This window comes from Chanos chanos, chromosome 1 (assembly GCF_902362185.1).
Source record: "Chanos chanos chromosome 1, fChaCha1.1, whole genome shotgun sequence".
In the NCBI taxonomy this organism is placed as follows: Eukaryota; Metazoa; Chordata; class Actinopteri; order Gonorynchiformes; family Chanidae; genus Chanos; species Chanos chanos.
The window spans coordinates 3,453,909-3,471,540 of record NC_044495.1 but is presented as its reverse complement, the minus strand read 5'-3'; the positions used below and the strand labels follow the sequence as shown (position 1 = coordinate 3,471,540).

At 42.4% G+C, this 17,632-nt stretch overlaps 1 protein-coding gene across 1 annotated transcript; it reads left to right on the top strand.

Annotated features, from left to right (window-relative positions):
* The first annotated feature begins 1,552 nt into the window (after window positions 1–1,552).
* Window positions 1,553–17,398, top strand: snx9a (sorting nexin 9a). The gene is made up of 18 exons (XM_030782069.1): window positions 1,553–1,759; window positions 3,382–3,468; window positions 3,977–4,051; window positions 4,763–4,852; window positions 8,674–8,782; window positions 10,198–10,339; window positions 10,447–10,531; window positions 10,828–10,953; window positions 11,086–11,203; window positions 11,625–11,755; window positions 12,672–12,775; window positions 13,001–13,104; window positions 14,405–14,482; window positions 14,590–14,666; window positions 14,918–15,007; window positions 15,263–15,377; window positions 15,907–15,998; window positions 16,353–17,398. Exons 1-18 carry the CDS (start codon window positions 1,748–1,750, stop codon window positions 16,398–16,400), a joined length of 1,683 nt encoding a protein of 560 aa, XP_030637929.1. The 5' UTR covers window positions 1,553–1,747; the 3' UTR covers window positions 16,401–17,398.
* The last annotated feature ends 234 nt before the right edge of the window (window positions 17,399–17,632 follow it).

The following is a 17,632-nucleotide window of genomic DNA, read 5'->3' as shown; positions in this document are numbered from 1 at the left end:
GTGGCGCTTATGATTGGCCGAGCACACCTGCGTACCTGACTGAACTCATCAGTGCCGCTTATGATTGGCTGAGCACACCTGATTTAATCAAGAGCATGTTAATCACACTAATCAGGTGTGTTTGGAGCAAGGATAGACAGAAGATATGCAGAGCAGGGGTCCCCAAGGAGTGGGATTGAGAACCACTGATGCAAACAACACAGCTACAACGAATAAAATTGATAGTGGATGTGTTAGAGTTACAGTGGGTGTGCGAATGATGAAGCATTGACAATAGGCACAATGAGCAATAGTATTGGTGGAGCTGAGGCGGTGGGGGGGGGGGGGGGGGCTCAAATCAAATTCTGCTTAGGGCCCCAGAAAGGCTTTGGCTGGCCCTGTGTGACAGTGATGGGGAAAACCATCCCTCACTGGTGAGCAGAACCAAACCATGAGAGGGTCCAGACTCCGGAAGGAGAAGCCAATTCTCCTTAGGTTGGCAATGGAGAGTTAGAGTAATGGATAAAAATATGGTGTATTTGGGGGAACTAGGACTAAAGAGAGGGCAGCTTAAAGGCTCAGATTAATTGTCTGCCACTATTTCCTAATTCAAAAATGGAAATTTGGCATTGCTACAGTTTACAGAGCAGCCCCGAGCACTGTAACAGGTATCTTACATTATCAATGTATCTCCCAACACAGACTTGTGGTACAACACCAGAGGGAAGTGCTGTTTGGGTGTGTCTCCACTCCCTCCCTCCCTTCCTCTCTCTCTCTCTCTCTCTCTCTCTCTCTCTCTCTCACACACACACACACACACACACACACATATGCATATACCACTCTACTGAAATCATTTCTCTGTGGGGAAGGGGTGGGTCTCTTACTATCATAGTCACGTCAACAAATCATTCAAATCATGTATATGTCTTTCTGAAAAGGATTATTAAAAGACGGCCTTTAAAACACTTTAATCAGCTAAAGACGAATAGAGAAAGATACCCCTCTGTGAACTCACAGAGGCGCAGTGATCTAGTCTGTCCACCCCCTATTTAGTCTTTTTTTTTTATTTAATAACCCAGCGCATTTACTAATATCAACTCTAGATGGTGCCATTTTGTCATCAACAGTACAACAGAAGACACTCCCAGTCGATCCCACCCTGTTTATTGATCACTTGAGAATTTGAAGGTACGCACTATGTCGCTGTTTTCATAAACATGTTTACCGACATTCCAGAACTGGTGAGACGGGCGATAATAACTGATTCTGATGGCGTGTCATCCGTGAGAGAGATGATGTAAGAGCGTATTAAGCGCGTTTGTCCTCCGACTTTTCCCAAAGAACTGAAACAGTCATAAAAGTTTAATTTGTCTGTAACCACATATAGAACATGCCGAATGCAGTATGAAATAAAATATGGATGATACATTTCACCTCTTAATGACAAACATTATCGCTATGTTTACTTAGACTTTTTTCCGCACCCATTTTGGAGGAGGAACTGTGGCTATGCAAGTAGCCTACATCGCGTTTGGTATAATTGTCTTAGCGAATGTGCAGTACTTTTCCGGGTCTCCACTGTAGTGGACGGGACATTACTTGTTTTCAGGATTCCCTTTCGACAGGGATCGGATATTATGTCCATGTTTTACCTAATCATTACTGAGTTCGGTTCAGTCGGCCGAAATGTGATGTAGTCCATTTCAACGTCGTTATACTATTTTCGGTGCGTGTAAGAAAGCATATTCTAATAAACACTACGACAATGCCTATCCTGGTAAGTAAAGATCGAATCCTCTCAGTCTGGCTTTATTCAAAAGGATATACTGGATTCAAATGAGACGTGAAGCGTGTTGTCATTGTGGAGTTATTTCTGATGAGGAGTCTGCGTCACGATTGAGAGCTTCACTATAAAACGCATTTGTAGAGGTTTCTTACATGAAAGATGACAGCAAGCGGTTTAGAGGAGTGGACTTTTCCATTGTTTGGTTTGGTGAAATACGAAATATGTAAACTGTATTTGTGATCAAGTTAAGAACAATAATTAAGGTTACTGACAATTAAGACTTCCAAGAGTGAAGATGCGTAGGTCTATATGTCTAATGGCACCAGACTCATATTCGAACACATCTCAATTTTGTGCTTGAAAAAATCAGGCAACATTCATTAAATATTTCATTTAAACTTCAGCCTCAGTGTAAACGAAGTGTATGTGTTAACTTTGACAAGAGGCATGGTGTTAGTGCGCCCGCTGACTTTATGACTTTTCAGCAGGATGTGTGAGCTGGGTAAGGTTTATATTGGAGGCGTACAGTTGCGAGATAATCTTAAATAAATAATTTGTTGAAATAGCCAGGGGCTTAGAACCGTGTTGGCAGAAATCAGATCTCCCTTAGAATATTCTATCAACAGTTCTTTCCTCAAACAGTACAAACCCTCTCTTAGGTTCTGCAGCGGTGGCTGTGTGTGAGATTCATTAGGAGAGAGTCACTTTGGCCAGGGTGAGAACAGTGAGTCTATAGACGCGGCACATCCGCGGGGCCTCGCTGAAGGCTGTGTCCCTCCAAACAGGAAAACTAGCATCCTGTCAGGAACTGCACGAGCGCGGATGACCCACTGAACGACGGTCGCTGTAGTACTGACAGCCAGTTTCTTTCTCTCTTTTTTTTTGCGTTCAGTAAAAGAGACTCGTCCGTAAACGAGAAAGTGGAGCGTCTGCTATATGTAGGTTAACTACGTTTGTGTTTGGTTTCTGATGGGGAAACCTGTTTTCTGTTTTGGCCCCTATACGCACCGTATGGTGGCAGTGACTCTCGCCTAAGCCTGCGGTCATTTTTGGAGATGTGTAGTCAGTGTCCTGTGGACATTTTTCATGGTCACTTTCCTGAACTCTTTTAGTTACGTTTGTCCCTTAGCTGGGTTTAGGAAGGGAATTTAAGTAGGTTTGTTAGAATTCACCTGTTGAGTGAAGCCAATGTATATTCTGTATGTCATAATCAGATTTTGTTATGATTCTTTTCACTGTCAATGACTTTTGTCAACATTCTGGTTGAATAACTGCTTATTTTACAGTGCATATATTTATTCATACTGTATCACATCTGCTGTACAAACAGCTCGATGGAGATGAGCTAATTTACAGAAAAAGAAAGAGTTTACTGTTGAGAGCTTATCATTGACAAGAAATCTCCTTTGTCAAAGGTGGAAATAGTTATAAACACAACTTTATGGCAGACTTAATGTATCTGTTCACTGTGTGTGTTTATTGAATTGGCTCTCAGCTCCAGTGACTGCTTATCTGTTTACGTTTCTCTCATGTGTTACCTCTTTCCCCGTGGCGTTAATGTGTCAGCGATGTGTTTACATTAACGTGTGCGTTTTCTGTCATTGTGTAAATAGGCTCAAGTCTTATATGATTTCACTGCTGAACCAGGTAATAATGAACTGACAGTGAGAGAGGGAGAGACACTCACTGTCACCAATCAGGTGAGGGAGTGAACGAGCTGAACGCTGACCACACACACACACACACACCCACAAAACTATATTCACCTCACCCTAAACACTGATCATTCATTTCTCATCGGACGTGTTGAGGGTTTACATGAACAGCGTCTATACCAGTTGCTTTAGATGACTGGTAGAGCAGTAGGCTCTTTCCAGAGCCGATCTCAACAGTTAACACACACACATAATAGCGCTATTTATGGCACTTGTTTCCCTCCAGACGTAGTTGAATGCCTTTGTAATAAGAACACAGGAATGTGGCGTAGAGTTTGTTTCTGTTTCACTTCATTGTCTCACCATGTCACTGACTGACCGAATGATAATGAACTGGTATAAAGGCCTTCATGAAACATCATAACCACATAAAATTGATATTTTTACATAACCACATAAAGATGTTATTCTCGCGCGCGTGTGTGTGTGTGTGTGTGTACATTTTCTGATGGCTGAATATTGTAAAGATCAAATCCTCCCCTCTCCTGTGCAGAACATTGGAGGAGGTTGGGTGGAAACTCAGAACTCGAGAGGAGAAAGTGGGCTGGTGCCAGAGGACTATATACAGGTAAGAGTCAGAAAGACCAGTGCAACCTGTTTGCCCTTACCAGAAAGAAGTCCCACAATCATTTCATTTGTTTTTATTTAAAAATACGTTGGAAATGTCAGAGAGAAGCTACACGATAGCTGGAGAAAGAAGAAAATATTTTTCTTTCTTTCTGTCTGTCTGTCTTTCTTTCTTTCTTTCTTTCTGGGAATCGAACCGGTGACCCTTTGGTCACCAGCTCGGTTTCTAGAACTGGTGAGAAAACATCAGTAGCTGAGGTGCATTTGAGCAAGACACTTAACCCCCAACTGCCCTCCGGGCGCAGGTGTGCTGCCCACTGCTCCTGCGCCCGGTGTGTGTGCGTGTGCTCACTACTCTTATGTAAGGATGGGTTAAATATAGAGGTTAAATTCACTTCTCACTATTCACAGTGTGCGTGTGCGATCAGGAGATTCGATTCTATAGTTAAAAAAAAAAAAAAATTAGACTACAGCTCTCTGTTACTTACACTGTAAAGTTACTGTCCCGTAACCATAACCAGATTTGTTCAACAGCATGAATTTGTATTTTGCATATTTTATCGAATATCAATCAGATGGATGATTTCCCTTAACCCAGCTCTAAATGACACGATAACACGTTGGCTGTGCAGATTAGGTTACACCACATGAACGACATGTGCAAATCTCGTACAGTGTTTGTGTTTTCACGCCGTCTGTTTCCTCTTTACAGATCCAGCACGCGTCAGCATCTCATTCGGCGGCGACAGGCGGCGCTGCCACCTCTGCGCCTATTTTATACGAGAACGCTGACGAGATCGAGGTACGTTGGCCGAGGGACCGCACACCCTCCGCTCAGGCAGGCGTTTTCAGGCATGTCTCCGATGGCAACGCAGACAGGCGTAGGATTTAAAACGCGGGCGCTGTTTTCAGAGCACAGTCACCTGCTGCTGTCGTCAGTAACAGTTTGAATACGTAGCCTCTTTAGATATTCAGTTTGTTTTATACACGGGAATTTGCTGCAGATTATTAATAAGCCGACTGTGTATTGTCTACTGCAGTCTTAGCTCTTTAGTTACTTCCTCATGCCTTATTTAAAACTGGTTCCTGAATGTGGAGTTAATATTAAGCCAAATCAACCTAAAATTCATAAATAGAACAGACAAAATCCTCTCCTCTTACTGTAACTGCTTCACTGTGTTGTTATGAGTGTTTCTGAAGTCTTTGTCAAAGGGTGTTTGGCGCTGAAATTTGTTTTAAAATTCCAATTCTCAGAACATTTTTAACTTTTCAATCTTTTTTTTTTTTTGTGTGTGTGTGTGTGAAACTAAAACTCTTGGCCCGTTTAATTAGAAGTCTTGTGACAATTGTGCGTTACAAAGATGTGCATTGTGCAGTCTCTCAGTGTCGTTCTTTCAGAGTAATGGTACATAGACATCATTATGGCTTCAGAGGTCGGGGCCTCGTCCGCAATTTCCATGCTTCTAGAAGCTTCTACGCTCTTTTAAGTTTTCTGTGTATCCAGAGATGTATGATAACTGCAGACTCCGACTGCAGAGAAGGGAAATGATGAATGCTCGGTTGAAGTCTGTGCTTTTCATAGTACGTGCTCCTTAAAAATCCTGTTGTTTCCACTGAAGGAGATGAGTCAAAGATCTGAATTCAGATTCCTTTAATTTGTTCTTGGACTCCTTGTTTTTCTGAGGGCCAGAGCAAGACCGAGGGACCAGTGTTCAAACTGAACCATCACAATGCCAATGAAAATGACAATGTCAGGACATGACAAACAGCTCGGATAGACCTAGAGATTTTTTTTTTTTTCAGTTTGATGTTGTCTGCTTTTAACAACGGGTTTATGCTAGGACTTGTCTTTTTTTTTTCTTATTTTGTTGGTGATTCATCATTTAAGTTCAGTCACAAGTTTTAAAATATCTCACTGAGGAGTGCCAAAGTGTTTTATCCAAATATCCGATCAATCACCATCAGTGTTGCAATTTTTTTTTTTTAAATTTCAATTTTCTGGGAAATGTAGGATATCCCGGCTTATGTGACTTTTTACAGGAATCACCAGCGAGTCATTAACTGAGTAATTAGAGTAACTGAGTAATTAATGTGGATGCTTTTTAAGTCTTGAGTGTTTCTGTTTCATGTGGCATTTCTGATAAAGACACTGAGGCTATGTAGAATAGGTTCCTTTATTGTCATTGCTCAGAGTACAACGAAATTGAGTAGCATTCCTGACGGTGCATTCACACATAACAAACAGTGAGTAAAAACAGAAAGGAGTTCAAACTAAACTAATATAAGGTGCTAAATATATCAATAAAATATAAAATGTATATATTTGCTGTAACCTATAAAAACAATAAGGTGTAAAACAATATGATAAGAAAAAAGAAAAATTATGAGCAGCTGAGATATTGCACTTCAGGACATTGCATATTTGCTGAATTTCATTGGCCTCATGTACAAGTAGTGTACTTAGGACTGATATATACACACACACACACACACACACACACACACACAAAGGTGCAGTCGGAATGTAAACCTCTGTGCAGTGTTCTATAAGTGTAACTGTAAGTATTGTGCGTGTGTAACCGTAAGTGCTGTGTGCAGTGTTCTATCAGTGTAACCGTAAGCATTGTGTGCGTGTACCCCTAAGTATTGTGTGCAGCGTTCTATCAGTGTAAGGTAAGTGTAAGTTTTGTAGGACTGATAGTCACACAGGTCCCAGTCAGTTCAGTTCTGGTATGGCTCTGGGGTTAGAAGCTGTTCTTGAGTCTGTTTGTCTGTGATATGCTGGACCTGAAGCGTCTACCAGAGGTTAACGCAGCGGGTCAAACAGATGATGTCCAGGGTGCGATATCAACAGTTAGACTGAAGTTTACTGTCCCAGTCAAAACAGTGTTGTTTTTTTTTTGTTGTTTTTTTTTTGATGACTTTGAGCAGAAAATGCTACCAGAATGAGTTTTGAGTGACCACATCCAAGCTCCCCTCACCATACTCGCGCTCATCTGTGGTTATGCGTGGTCATATTAAAAGTGTAAAGTGGACTTCACAGGCATGACTTTCAAACCTTCGGTTCACTTATTTCAGTGTGTCTTTGTTTTATTTGCCCTTAATCTCCAGATACGCTTAATGATTTTTTTTTCTCAATATTAAGACAGTTGTGTGACTTATGTATGTTGTGCAAGCTGATTATTTGCAAGACGTCGAACTTAAAGACGTAGTCATAGAGTGTATCTCCAGTGGGTGCACTCCGAGACATTAAAAGGCTATCCTGACCGACCGCTTGCCGATAATAACGGCTGTGGAGTGCGGAGCAGTGCGGCGGACGAATCGGCGTAAGTCGTCTAAATGGTCTGAGTCAGAGTGAAAAGCCAAATGGTTCCAGCGCCCGTTCAGTCCGAGCTTTTCCCGAGCTCAAGGTCAAATCTAATGACAGAGAATAGCCATTAAGGATTTAAGGATGTGTGTGTGTGTGTGTGTGTGTGTGTGTGTTTGTCTGATCAGAGAGAGGTCCATCCATTTAGCACCCCCCCCCCCCCTCCAGGTCAAGAATCAGAACCTGGCCTTGTGTCACGACAAAAACATTCTAAGGATCTTAGGGAAAAAAAAGCCTCATGTCAACAGGTCTTATTCTCAAAGCCATTAAATAACCGAGGAGAGGCACTTAAAAAATGACCTCCAGGTCCGAACAAAGAACCGGCATATACAAATGTGTTGATGACTTTGACTTGGTTTTTTGGGGGCCGGGGGGGGGGGGGGGTGCATAGGGTTCGATGGAAAAACGAGTTTATGGCTTTGCCTTCCTGTTTTAAAGACGTCAAATGTCATTTGTTGTGGCCATCAAAAAAGTGATTTTACTGTCCCGGAACATTGCAATGCTGTTTAAGATTTTTCAGTTTCCCATTTTACTTTGTAAAATGTTCTGACACAGTGGAAATTGGCTAATTGAAGATTTGGTGTTAACAGAAAGAAAACGTGTGTGTAACTGTTGAGGGGAGAATGGGGGCGTTTGCAACTTTACACTTTTTCAACTTCCACGTAACCTGTACTTATGTCTTCATGTTCATATTCCCACATACACCTCATCTGTCGCCTGTGTAAACAACTTCCACGTTGTCTGTGTTACAACTGCACTGGTTCTCTCCCCTAAACATGACAAAGTGCTGAAGTATAGGAAAAACAAAACAAAACAAAACAAAAAAACAACAGCAGCATTTTTCAAAATCTGCATAACCCAGACAAAACTTGGTGTCACTTCTTCTGGCTTTTTGCTTCAGCCACACAAAGGAGTTCTGCTGTGCATAAGAATCCACGGTTTAAATAATGAGAGACCAGGACGGTTCTCTGTTTTAATGAATAAACTCTTTTTTGGTCCATGTTCACACAAATGTTTCTCCCAAACACTCTTTACTCTTTCAGGTCAGCATAGTGTGTCCCATCTCTCCTACAGACAGAAGCGCTACGCCGGGCCGTGGAAGACTATTATTTAAATTATTGTGTTATTTATTAATGATAGTAATCAGATAATCACTAAAATATTTGCCATGTTGCCTTGATTGAGCATAAAACTAGATGATGCGTATCACTTTTATTATGAGGAGTTCTTCATCTTCTGGTCTCTGAATGCAACAGGGGGTGAATGGAAATGGGCAGTGGTCTGCGGCTGCGTGGCCGGCCAGTCATGCGGCAGAGAGCTGGGACAGCACAGGGCAGAGGAGGTCACACTCCTTCTACGGTCAAAGTAAGAGTGCGCGCGCACACACACACACACACGCACACACACACGCATATGCACTTACACACACACAAACGCATATGCACGTACACGCACACAAACACAGACACGCACATGCACACAAATGCACACACACACACACACACACACAGTCACATCCCAGGCATGGTCCAGTTTCTTTCTTTCACTCTCACATGCTCAGAGAGACATGCAAAATTACATCTGTTACTGTGAATTTTATCAGTGCTCCACAGAACGAAACCAGTAACACGTGTGACATAAGATTACAATGTCTGGATTTTCTCTTGAGTCTCCAGTAGCAGACCTGCCACTTCTCTCATATCATCTCATACGTGGACAACATTCAACTTTATATCAACTTTGAGCAAAGTGTTGTTGTGACTAAAATCTTTGACTTTTTTTTTTTTGGATCTTCTAAGCTATGCAGAGGGTGTGGCTGTGTGCGTCAGTGAGATACTGTGTGTTTCTTATCTGTTCTGAGGCTGTCAGTTGGGGTTGTTGATTGCGTGTGTCTCAGCTAATTGGTGGTTTGCCTCAGTATGGGGTTTTGTGTTTAGGCCAATTGATTGAAAAAATTACCACGGAAACACACAGACAGATTAGATAGGTATCATAGCTTTGACAGCCTGGGTTAAAGCTAGCTGATCTGGGTGTTTTTGTGGTTTTCAACACTTATGATTGGAGTAAAAAGCAAAGAAGGTCACAGACATCCTCAAACCATACAGGCATTTTTGCTGGAAATTTGGTTGCACTACCTTGCTAGCAGCCACATGCTGTTCAGTAAATGTAGCTACCAAGTCTGTGTTGTCAGTTAGCAGTTAAAATGTCAGAATTCCCGTTCATTTCGAGCGTAGGTCATTATATGTCAAAGTTTACTGGTGGCATGTCATATGATCACATTTCCAGAGGTCTTTGTGTTAAAGTTGAATGTGTTGAAACTGACGGTTATGTCTCTGGGAATTCACGTGTTAAAACTGACCAGTCGCGTGGGACCGGTGTCTGCTAGCTCATACAACCAACCTCAACCACAGCTGAGTGACTGTATGAGTGAGGTTGAGTTGGTTGTATGAGTAATGTTTGGTTAAAGTTGATTGTGTGAATGAGGTTTGGTCCAAAATGGTAGTTTTTGTATGAGCGTCATTCAGTTAAAATGGATAGTTGGTGTGGGTGGCGAGGTTTTCTTAAAGCTGATTGGGTGTGCGTGCGTGAATGGTGGTTTAAATTGATTGCGTGCGTGAGGTTCGATTAGAGCTGATTGTGTGTGCGTGAGTGAATGGTGGTTTAAATTGATTGCGTGCGTGAGGTTCGATTAGAGCTGATTGTGTGTGCGTGAGTGAATGGTTGTTTAAATCGACTGCGTGGGTGAGGTTCGGTTAGAGCTGATTGGCCGTGTCGTTCAGGCTCGGTCGAGGATGATGAGTGGGATGATGCGTCAGACGACGGGAAATACTCCAGCATTTACAGCTCCTCTCAGCCCGAAGACAGCAGCACTTTTCAGAGGAGCGGGGGACATTACTCCACAATGAAACTCTCTCGCAATAAGTAAGTGACTTACATCACTGTACTCAGAACAGCGTGACGGCCATGCGGCCAATGTCCGCCTGCCCGGCTGGACCTACTCAGACCTCGCCTCTCTCTCTCTCACTCAGGTTTCCGTTCTCGAAAACGCCAAATCCAGAGATGTACCTGCTGTGCACGCTCCCGCCCAGAGGGAGAGACGTAATAAAGATATACGTAAGTTCAGCGCGACACACGTCACGTCCGTTTGGTCACATCCGTTTTGTCACATCCGTTTTGTCCGAGTGCGGGAAATGCTGCTTCGGTGAGATCCCTGCAATTTTTAGGACGTTCTTTCGGCTGTCAGTCTGCATTTCAAACCACATTTATAAACATTTATAATGTATACCCACCTGACACACTCCAGAACCGTGTCCATCAGTAGGCTGATTTTCAAATGGTTATAATTTTTTTTTTTTTTTTTTACAGCTGTAAGTTACGATAATGTGTCTCTGTTCTTTGTGCGTTGACAGATGGGAGATGTTGGCCCAGTATGGGCGTATCCGCAGAACCAACTGGACTGTGTGGTTGCGGATCCAAAAAAAGGTTCAAAAATGTATGGGCTGAAGAGTTATATCGAATATCAGGTCACACCAAACGTAGGTTTACTCTGGAACCTTCCATGTCGTCTAAATGACGTTTTTTTTTTTTTGTTTTGTTTAACCATATATCAACGTACAACAGCCCCTCTGTTTCTCTTGTAAACCAACAAAGACATTTTTTTTTTTCAGACCACAAACAGACCTGTCAATCACAGATACAAACACTTTGATTGGCTGTATGAAAGACTGCTGGAAAAGTTTGGCTCCGCCCTCCCCATTCCTTGCTTGCCAGATAAACAAGTCACAGGTTAGATGCTACTGACATGGCGTTGTTGTTTGAATGAGCACCCAGTCAAAAACAGGTTACATGTAACACCAATTGACTTAAGTGGCGAAATGACTATGGATATCCCGGTATAACTGGATATTCAATGTAATCTGTCAGCTGGTATCACAGACAACAGTTGAGATTGACTGTGGGTAGGAAGCATGGGTGATAACAGAGATAAGTTACACTGCAGGTCATTCAGTCCAGAGCACAGTTTACAGTTTTATCCCTGGTTCTGTTTGAGAAATTAACCAGTTAAACCATCTGTTACGTTTTCTGTTGGGCCAGCAGACACAAGGAAAAAAAAAAAAAGACCTAAAAGTTTTCACAGAATTTGTTACTGTTTACGGTCAGCCCCCTTTAATCAGCCGAACCTGCCCCTTTGTTGTGTTCTTAACAGGGCGCTTTGAGGAAGAGTTCATTAAGATGAGGATGGAGCGTCTGCAGCTGTGGATGACACGCATGTGTCGTCACCCCGTTGTCTCCGGCAGCGAAGTCTTTCAGCTCTTCCTCAACTATAGGGACGAAAAGGTTTCACCACTACTCTGGACTACTCTCTCACACACTCTCTATCTCTCTCTCACACACTCTCTCTCTCTCTCACTCTCTCACACTCGCTCTCTCTCTCTCACACACACTCTCTCTCTCTCTCTCTCTCTCTCTCTCTCTCTCTCTCTATTTCTATCTCTCTCTCTCTCACACACTCTCTCTCTCTCTCTCTCACACTCACGCTCTCTCTCTCTCACACACTCTCTCTCTCTCTCTCTCTCTATTTCTATCTCTCTCTCTCACACACACTCTCTCTCTCTCTCTCACACTCACGCTCTCTCTCTCTCACACACTCTCTCTCTCTCTCTCTCACACTCACGCTCTCTCACACACACACTCTCTCTCTCTCCCACTCTCTCTCTCTTCAGATAGATAGATACATTTTCTGTTGGCTATTCTGCATACATGTTAAAGTAATATAATCTGACAAGGGCCTCATGTACAGCAGCCAAAAAAAATGACAAAAATAGAATCCACCAGGTTCTTTTTATCCTCACATGCATGAATAGACAGAATTCATCTTATGGGATCATGATTAGCATTTGTGTTTTTAATCTGATTCTGCTCTAAGTGAAAGTTTGGGCAGAGGAAAAGAGAAAGAGAGAGAGAGAGAATGAGAATGAGAGAAAAAGGAGTTGTCGGATGTAATGACAGTGTTTGTATATATATATATATATATATATATATATACATACATACACATATATGTATATGTATATACACACACACACACACACACACATATTCTTACAGGTTTTAGACATTGTTAAACATTATTGTGCTGTTTATTATCTGTCAAACACAAACAGCTCAAACTGAAATGTAAAGCTTGTTGAGGTGTGCGGCACCTGACTGGAAACTGACTGACTGTCCTGACTGTTTGCTTTCGTGGTGTCAGGAGTGGAAAATCGGCAAACGGAAAGCAGAGAAAGATGAGGCAGTGGGAGTCATGATTTTCTCCTCCATGGAGGCGGAGGCACCGGACCTGACTCCCGTGGAAGTGTAAGACCTCTGACACGCTCCTCTAAAATATCTGTGTGTTTGAGATTTTAAAATAATCGCTCGTGTACGTCAGGTACGTTTACCTGGAAATGTTTATGTAGGAACGCGTAACTGATAATACGTCATGTGTTATCATTTGGAGTGTCAGTACACTGTTTCTGTGGAAACGGTGGGTATTTGAGAAATGGAAAGGATGGTGTTCTGGTGTTGTCTTGTTTTGTATAGAGAACAGAAATGTGAAACATACAGTCGCTTCACTAAAGCCATGGACGACGGAGTGAAAGAACTTCTCCACGTGGGGCATCTCCACTGGAAGAGGTGTACAGGACGTAAGGATTCATCTCGCTGCACAATACACTCACGATTCACTCGGGATTCACTCACGATTCACTCACAATACACTCACGATTCACTCACGATTCACTCAGGATTCACTCACAATACACTCACGATTCACTCACGATTCACTCACGATTCACTCAGGATTCACTCACGATTCACTCAGGATTCACTCACGATTCACTCACAATACACTCACGATTCACTCAGGATTCACTCACAATACACTCACGATTCACTCATGATGCACTCACGATTTACTCACGATTCACTCACGATTCACTCACAGTACACTCACGATTCACTCAGGATTCACTCAGGATTCACTCATAATACACTCACAATACACTCACGATTCACTCATGATGCACTCACGATTTACTCACGATTCACTCACGATTCACTCACGATTCACTCACAATACACTCACGATTCACTCATGATGCACTCACGATTTACTCACGATTCACTCACAATACACTCACGATTCACTCAGGATTCACTCAGGATTCACTCATAATACACTCACAATACACTCACGATTCACTCATGATGCACTCACGATTCACTCACGATTCACTCACGATTCACTCACGATACACTCACGATTCACTCATGATTCACTCACGATTCACTCACGATACACGCATGATTAACTCACGATTCACCCACAATTCACTCACGATACACTCACGATTCACTCAGGATTCACTCACGATTCACTCAGGATTCACTCACGATTCACAATACACTCACGTTTCACTCACGATTCACTCACGATTCACTCAGGATTCACTCACAATACACTCACGATTCACTCAGGATTCACTCACGATTCACTCATAATACACTCACAATACACTCACAATACACTCACGATTCACTCACGATTCACTCACGATGCACTCACGATTTACTCATGATTCACTCACGATTCACTCACAATACACTCACGATTCACTCAGGATTCACTCACAATACACTCATGATTCACTCACAATTCACTCAGGATTCACTCACAATACACTCGCGATTCACTCACAATACACTCACGATTCACTCATGATTCACTCACGATTCTGATACGTCTACTGAAGTATGTCTCAGTGTTTTGGGTTCCGCTTTTGTCTGCTGAATTGATCGTTGTAAGCAGCACCTTTTAGTTTGACATAGTGTGCAAGACTGCTTCTAGAAAGAACGAAAGGAAGAGAGAGACAGTAACAGCCCTCATAAGAGAATAGAAATGTGATCCCAGTAATTAATGTTCGTCCGTGTGTGTTTGTTCTCAAGCGTTACAGAAAGAGTATCAAAAGATTGGTAAAGCATTTCAGAACCTGGCGACAGTTTTCAACTCCAGCGGATATGAAGGTAGGCCTAAAACTCTCCCATTCCCGCTTGTTTTGAGTCAGTATTACACCAGTATCTCGACCCAAAACCCGGAGCAAGACCAACCGTTGTTTGGATTTGACTCGTAGGTGAAGCGACCCTCACAGGGGCTCTGACGACAACGGGAAAAATATACGAGGAAATCGCTGAGCTCGTGGCAGCACAGGTACTCATCAACATTTTCTGGTTTCTCCCCCCTTTCTCCCCCCGAGCCTGTTTGGTCCTGTTTGTTATGCTCCCAGCTCAAGTAGTTTCCTCTCTCCCTCTGTGTGTATCTTACAAACGCTGATAGCATTGTTATGAGGCCTGTGCTGTGCTATGTTTAGTCAGACCTTGACTCTGATCTAGCTCGAAACTTCTGAAGATGTCGACGAGGAGTTCAGTTCTGTGTCTTTTTTTTTGCGTGTGTGTTATCAGCCCAAGAAAGATCTACATTTCCTGATTGAAACCAACAATGAATACAAAGGATTGCTGGGGTGCTTTCCGGAGACCATTGGGGTCCACAAGGTACATTTCCATTCTGTACAGACTCCAAAAAGTGCACTGCATTACTGCTGGAGAGGTGCTGCGCAGTCGGATTTAGATTAACTTTTGTTTATCCGTTTGGGTCACTGCACTGTTTATATCCATTATGTTATATTAAAATAGCAGCGGTTTGTTCTGATTGAAGTCTATTATGAATGAATGACACTTGATGGATGGGTCCTGAGATTAATCTGAGGATACTTGCTGTCTGTCTGTCTGTCTGTCTGTTTGCTTTAGGCAGCCATTGAGAAGGTTAAGGAGGCAAGCAAACTATTGTTGGCCAATAAGATTTCAGATCAGGACAAACACAATATGACCAAACATCTCAGCACTATGTCTTACGCACTGCAAGGTAAGTGAGTATGTGGGACACAGTCAATACAATACACACACCAGGACTGGGTGTGTGTGGGGACTGTGTGCATGCTCGTCTGCATGTGTGTAATGTTGTTTTTTGAGCAGTGTGTGTGTGCGTGCGTGCGCATGCATGTGTCTGTGCTTAATGCTGTTATTTATTTATTTATTTATTTATTTATTTTTACGTGTATGTGTTTAATCTTGTTTTTGACCTCTTGTTTTGAACCTGTTTTTGTGTGTTTGTGTGTTCGTGTGTACGTGTGGGTGTGTACGTGTGTGTGCTCAATGTTGTTTTTCTACCTGTATGTGTTTAATCTTGTTATTGACCTCTGTGTGTTTGTGTGTGCCTGTGTGTGCACGCGCGCGTGTGTAGGTGTGTGTGTGTGTGTGTGTGCGTGCGTGCGTGTATGCATGCATGTCTTTGTGTCTTTGGGTGTGTGTGCATGTGCTTTTTTTACTGGTGTTGTTTTTCATCTGTCTGTAGTGTAACCTTACACTCTTTACTTCCCATCTGTGTCCCGCAGCGGAGATGAACCATTTCCATACCAACCGTATCTATGACTACAACAGAACCATGCAGTTCTACCTGGAGGAGCAGGTGAAATTCTATGAGCTGGTAAGCAGCTGTTGTTCAACAGACCACCACATCTCTCACAACTTTATACTTTTACTTTATCTTGCATATCCTCAACCATTCACATACAACATACTTAACGATCACGCACCCTCAACCATGACATGCATACAGAAACTATAATAAAAATCCTTTTATTGTAACACTGATAGTCTCAATTTGGCCATTTAATTTACTGTTAAATTAAAATAAGTAAAACTAAAGGTGAAATTTTACACAGATATTTCTGTGTCATTACCTTCATCATCTTAATTGTCATCATCGTAACCCTGATGCCAACACTCCTTCAACACAACACCTTCATCTAACGTTCTTTCTTTCCTCTCCTCCTGGCAGATTGCAGAGAAGCTGAGGCAAGCCCACAGACAGTACATCACACTCTGAGGAACTTGACCAAAAAGAACACACTGTTCGACACAAGACACGCAAATTTCTCCCGGGCTGCAGAACTGTCACGTTCTGCTTCTGTCTGAGGTCACCGCAAACCCTCATTTTCACAAGACCTGAGCACACGAGCACAGCAGCCCATTAGCTAACCGCCGTTACCGCTACAGCAGCTAACGCGTGTCTTCGTCTTTTCCGAGAGAGCCAATAAAAGCCATCCTGATATTAAAAGAAGGAAAATAAATGTTGAGATATGCAGTGTTCACTGTGAATTTTAGCCGGTCGAGTTTCAGGCCTGATATGAGACGTCCTTGACCCACTTCTTCTTTGTGGCAGAAAGCGTGTGTGAAATATCACCGTTTTATCTGATTTCTCCGCGCTCTTCAGACCCTCTGGGTTTTTTGTACTACTGAGAAAATGTGCCGCGAGCCACCGTCCTGTCGAAATCTTGTGAGGTAACGTGTGTTTACCTCACGGGTCATGTAAACTTCAGGGGGTTTTATCTCTAAGCGCGGAGGCAGCCTGTCGGTCCTGCTTTGAATGCTTTTGATGAAGCGCCATACTGAGTGCGGTGTTCACAGACAGCGAAATGCTCTGCTCCCAATGCATTCCTGCGTATTACAGAACAGGAGCTCTTTTGAAGGCTCTTTCATGGACCAGACATCTCTCTCCTTTTTTCTATCTTTCTGGATCTCACAGACTCAAAGCTGAGCTTTGTTGCGACCAAAAGTGAAAACTTCTACGTTACCCGCGTTTCAGGTCTTCCCTAAACACTGTTATGTCCTATTGTCAATAACCCCACATATTTAAAATTGTATTCTTATTGAGACTAATGCCTGCAGTTCTAGATGGGTTTACAAAACCTTTCTTAAACTGTAATTAAAAATCTTGTATAACTACATATTGCTGTCCAAATGATACACTATGTATTTAATTTTCTTTTTCCGTTTTTTTCCCCCCAAATCTTTATGTATAATAAATCTATCTTTATACATCTCTGAGTGTGTAAACAGAGTTGTGATTGTGGTGAATTCTGTGATCTGTCGCTATTGTAGTTTTATTCCTGTATGCTGGAGCCGTCCAGTGATAGTGTTCAGGTCGTATTCATAGAGCTGTTTGTAATGACAATCTTAAGGGAGAATTCGACCTACTCAGTCACCTACTCAGACTCCCTTTCCATTGAATTATGAATGAAAAAATCCGATTACTCAGAACAGGGTTCTGGTATTTTC

What these genes read in the sequence shown, in the direction of transcription:
- snx9a (XM_030782069.1), top strand. An exon ending in GAGACGTAATAAAGATATAC is followed by an intron (nt 10,532 to 10,827) that starts GTAAGTTCAGCG and finishes GTGCGTTGACAG; the next exon opens with ATGGGAGATGTTGGCCCAGT. An exon ending in CAACTCCAGCGGATATGAAG is followed by an intron (nt 14,483 to 14,589) that starts GTAGGCCTAAAA and finishes TTTGACTCGTAG; the next exon opens with GTGAAGCGACCCTCACAGGG.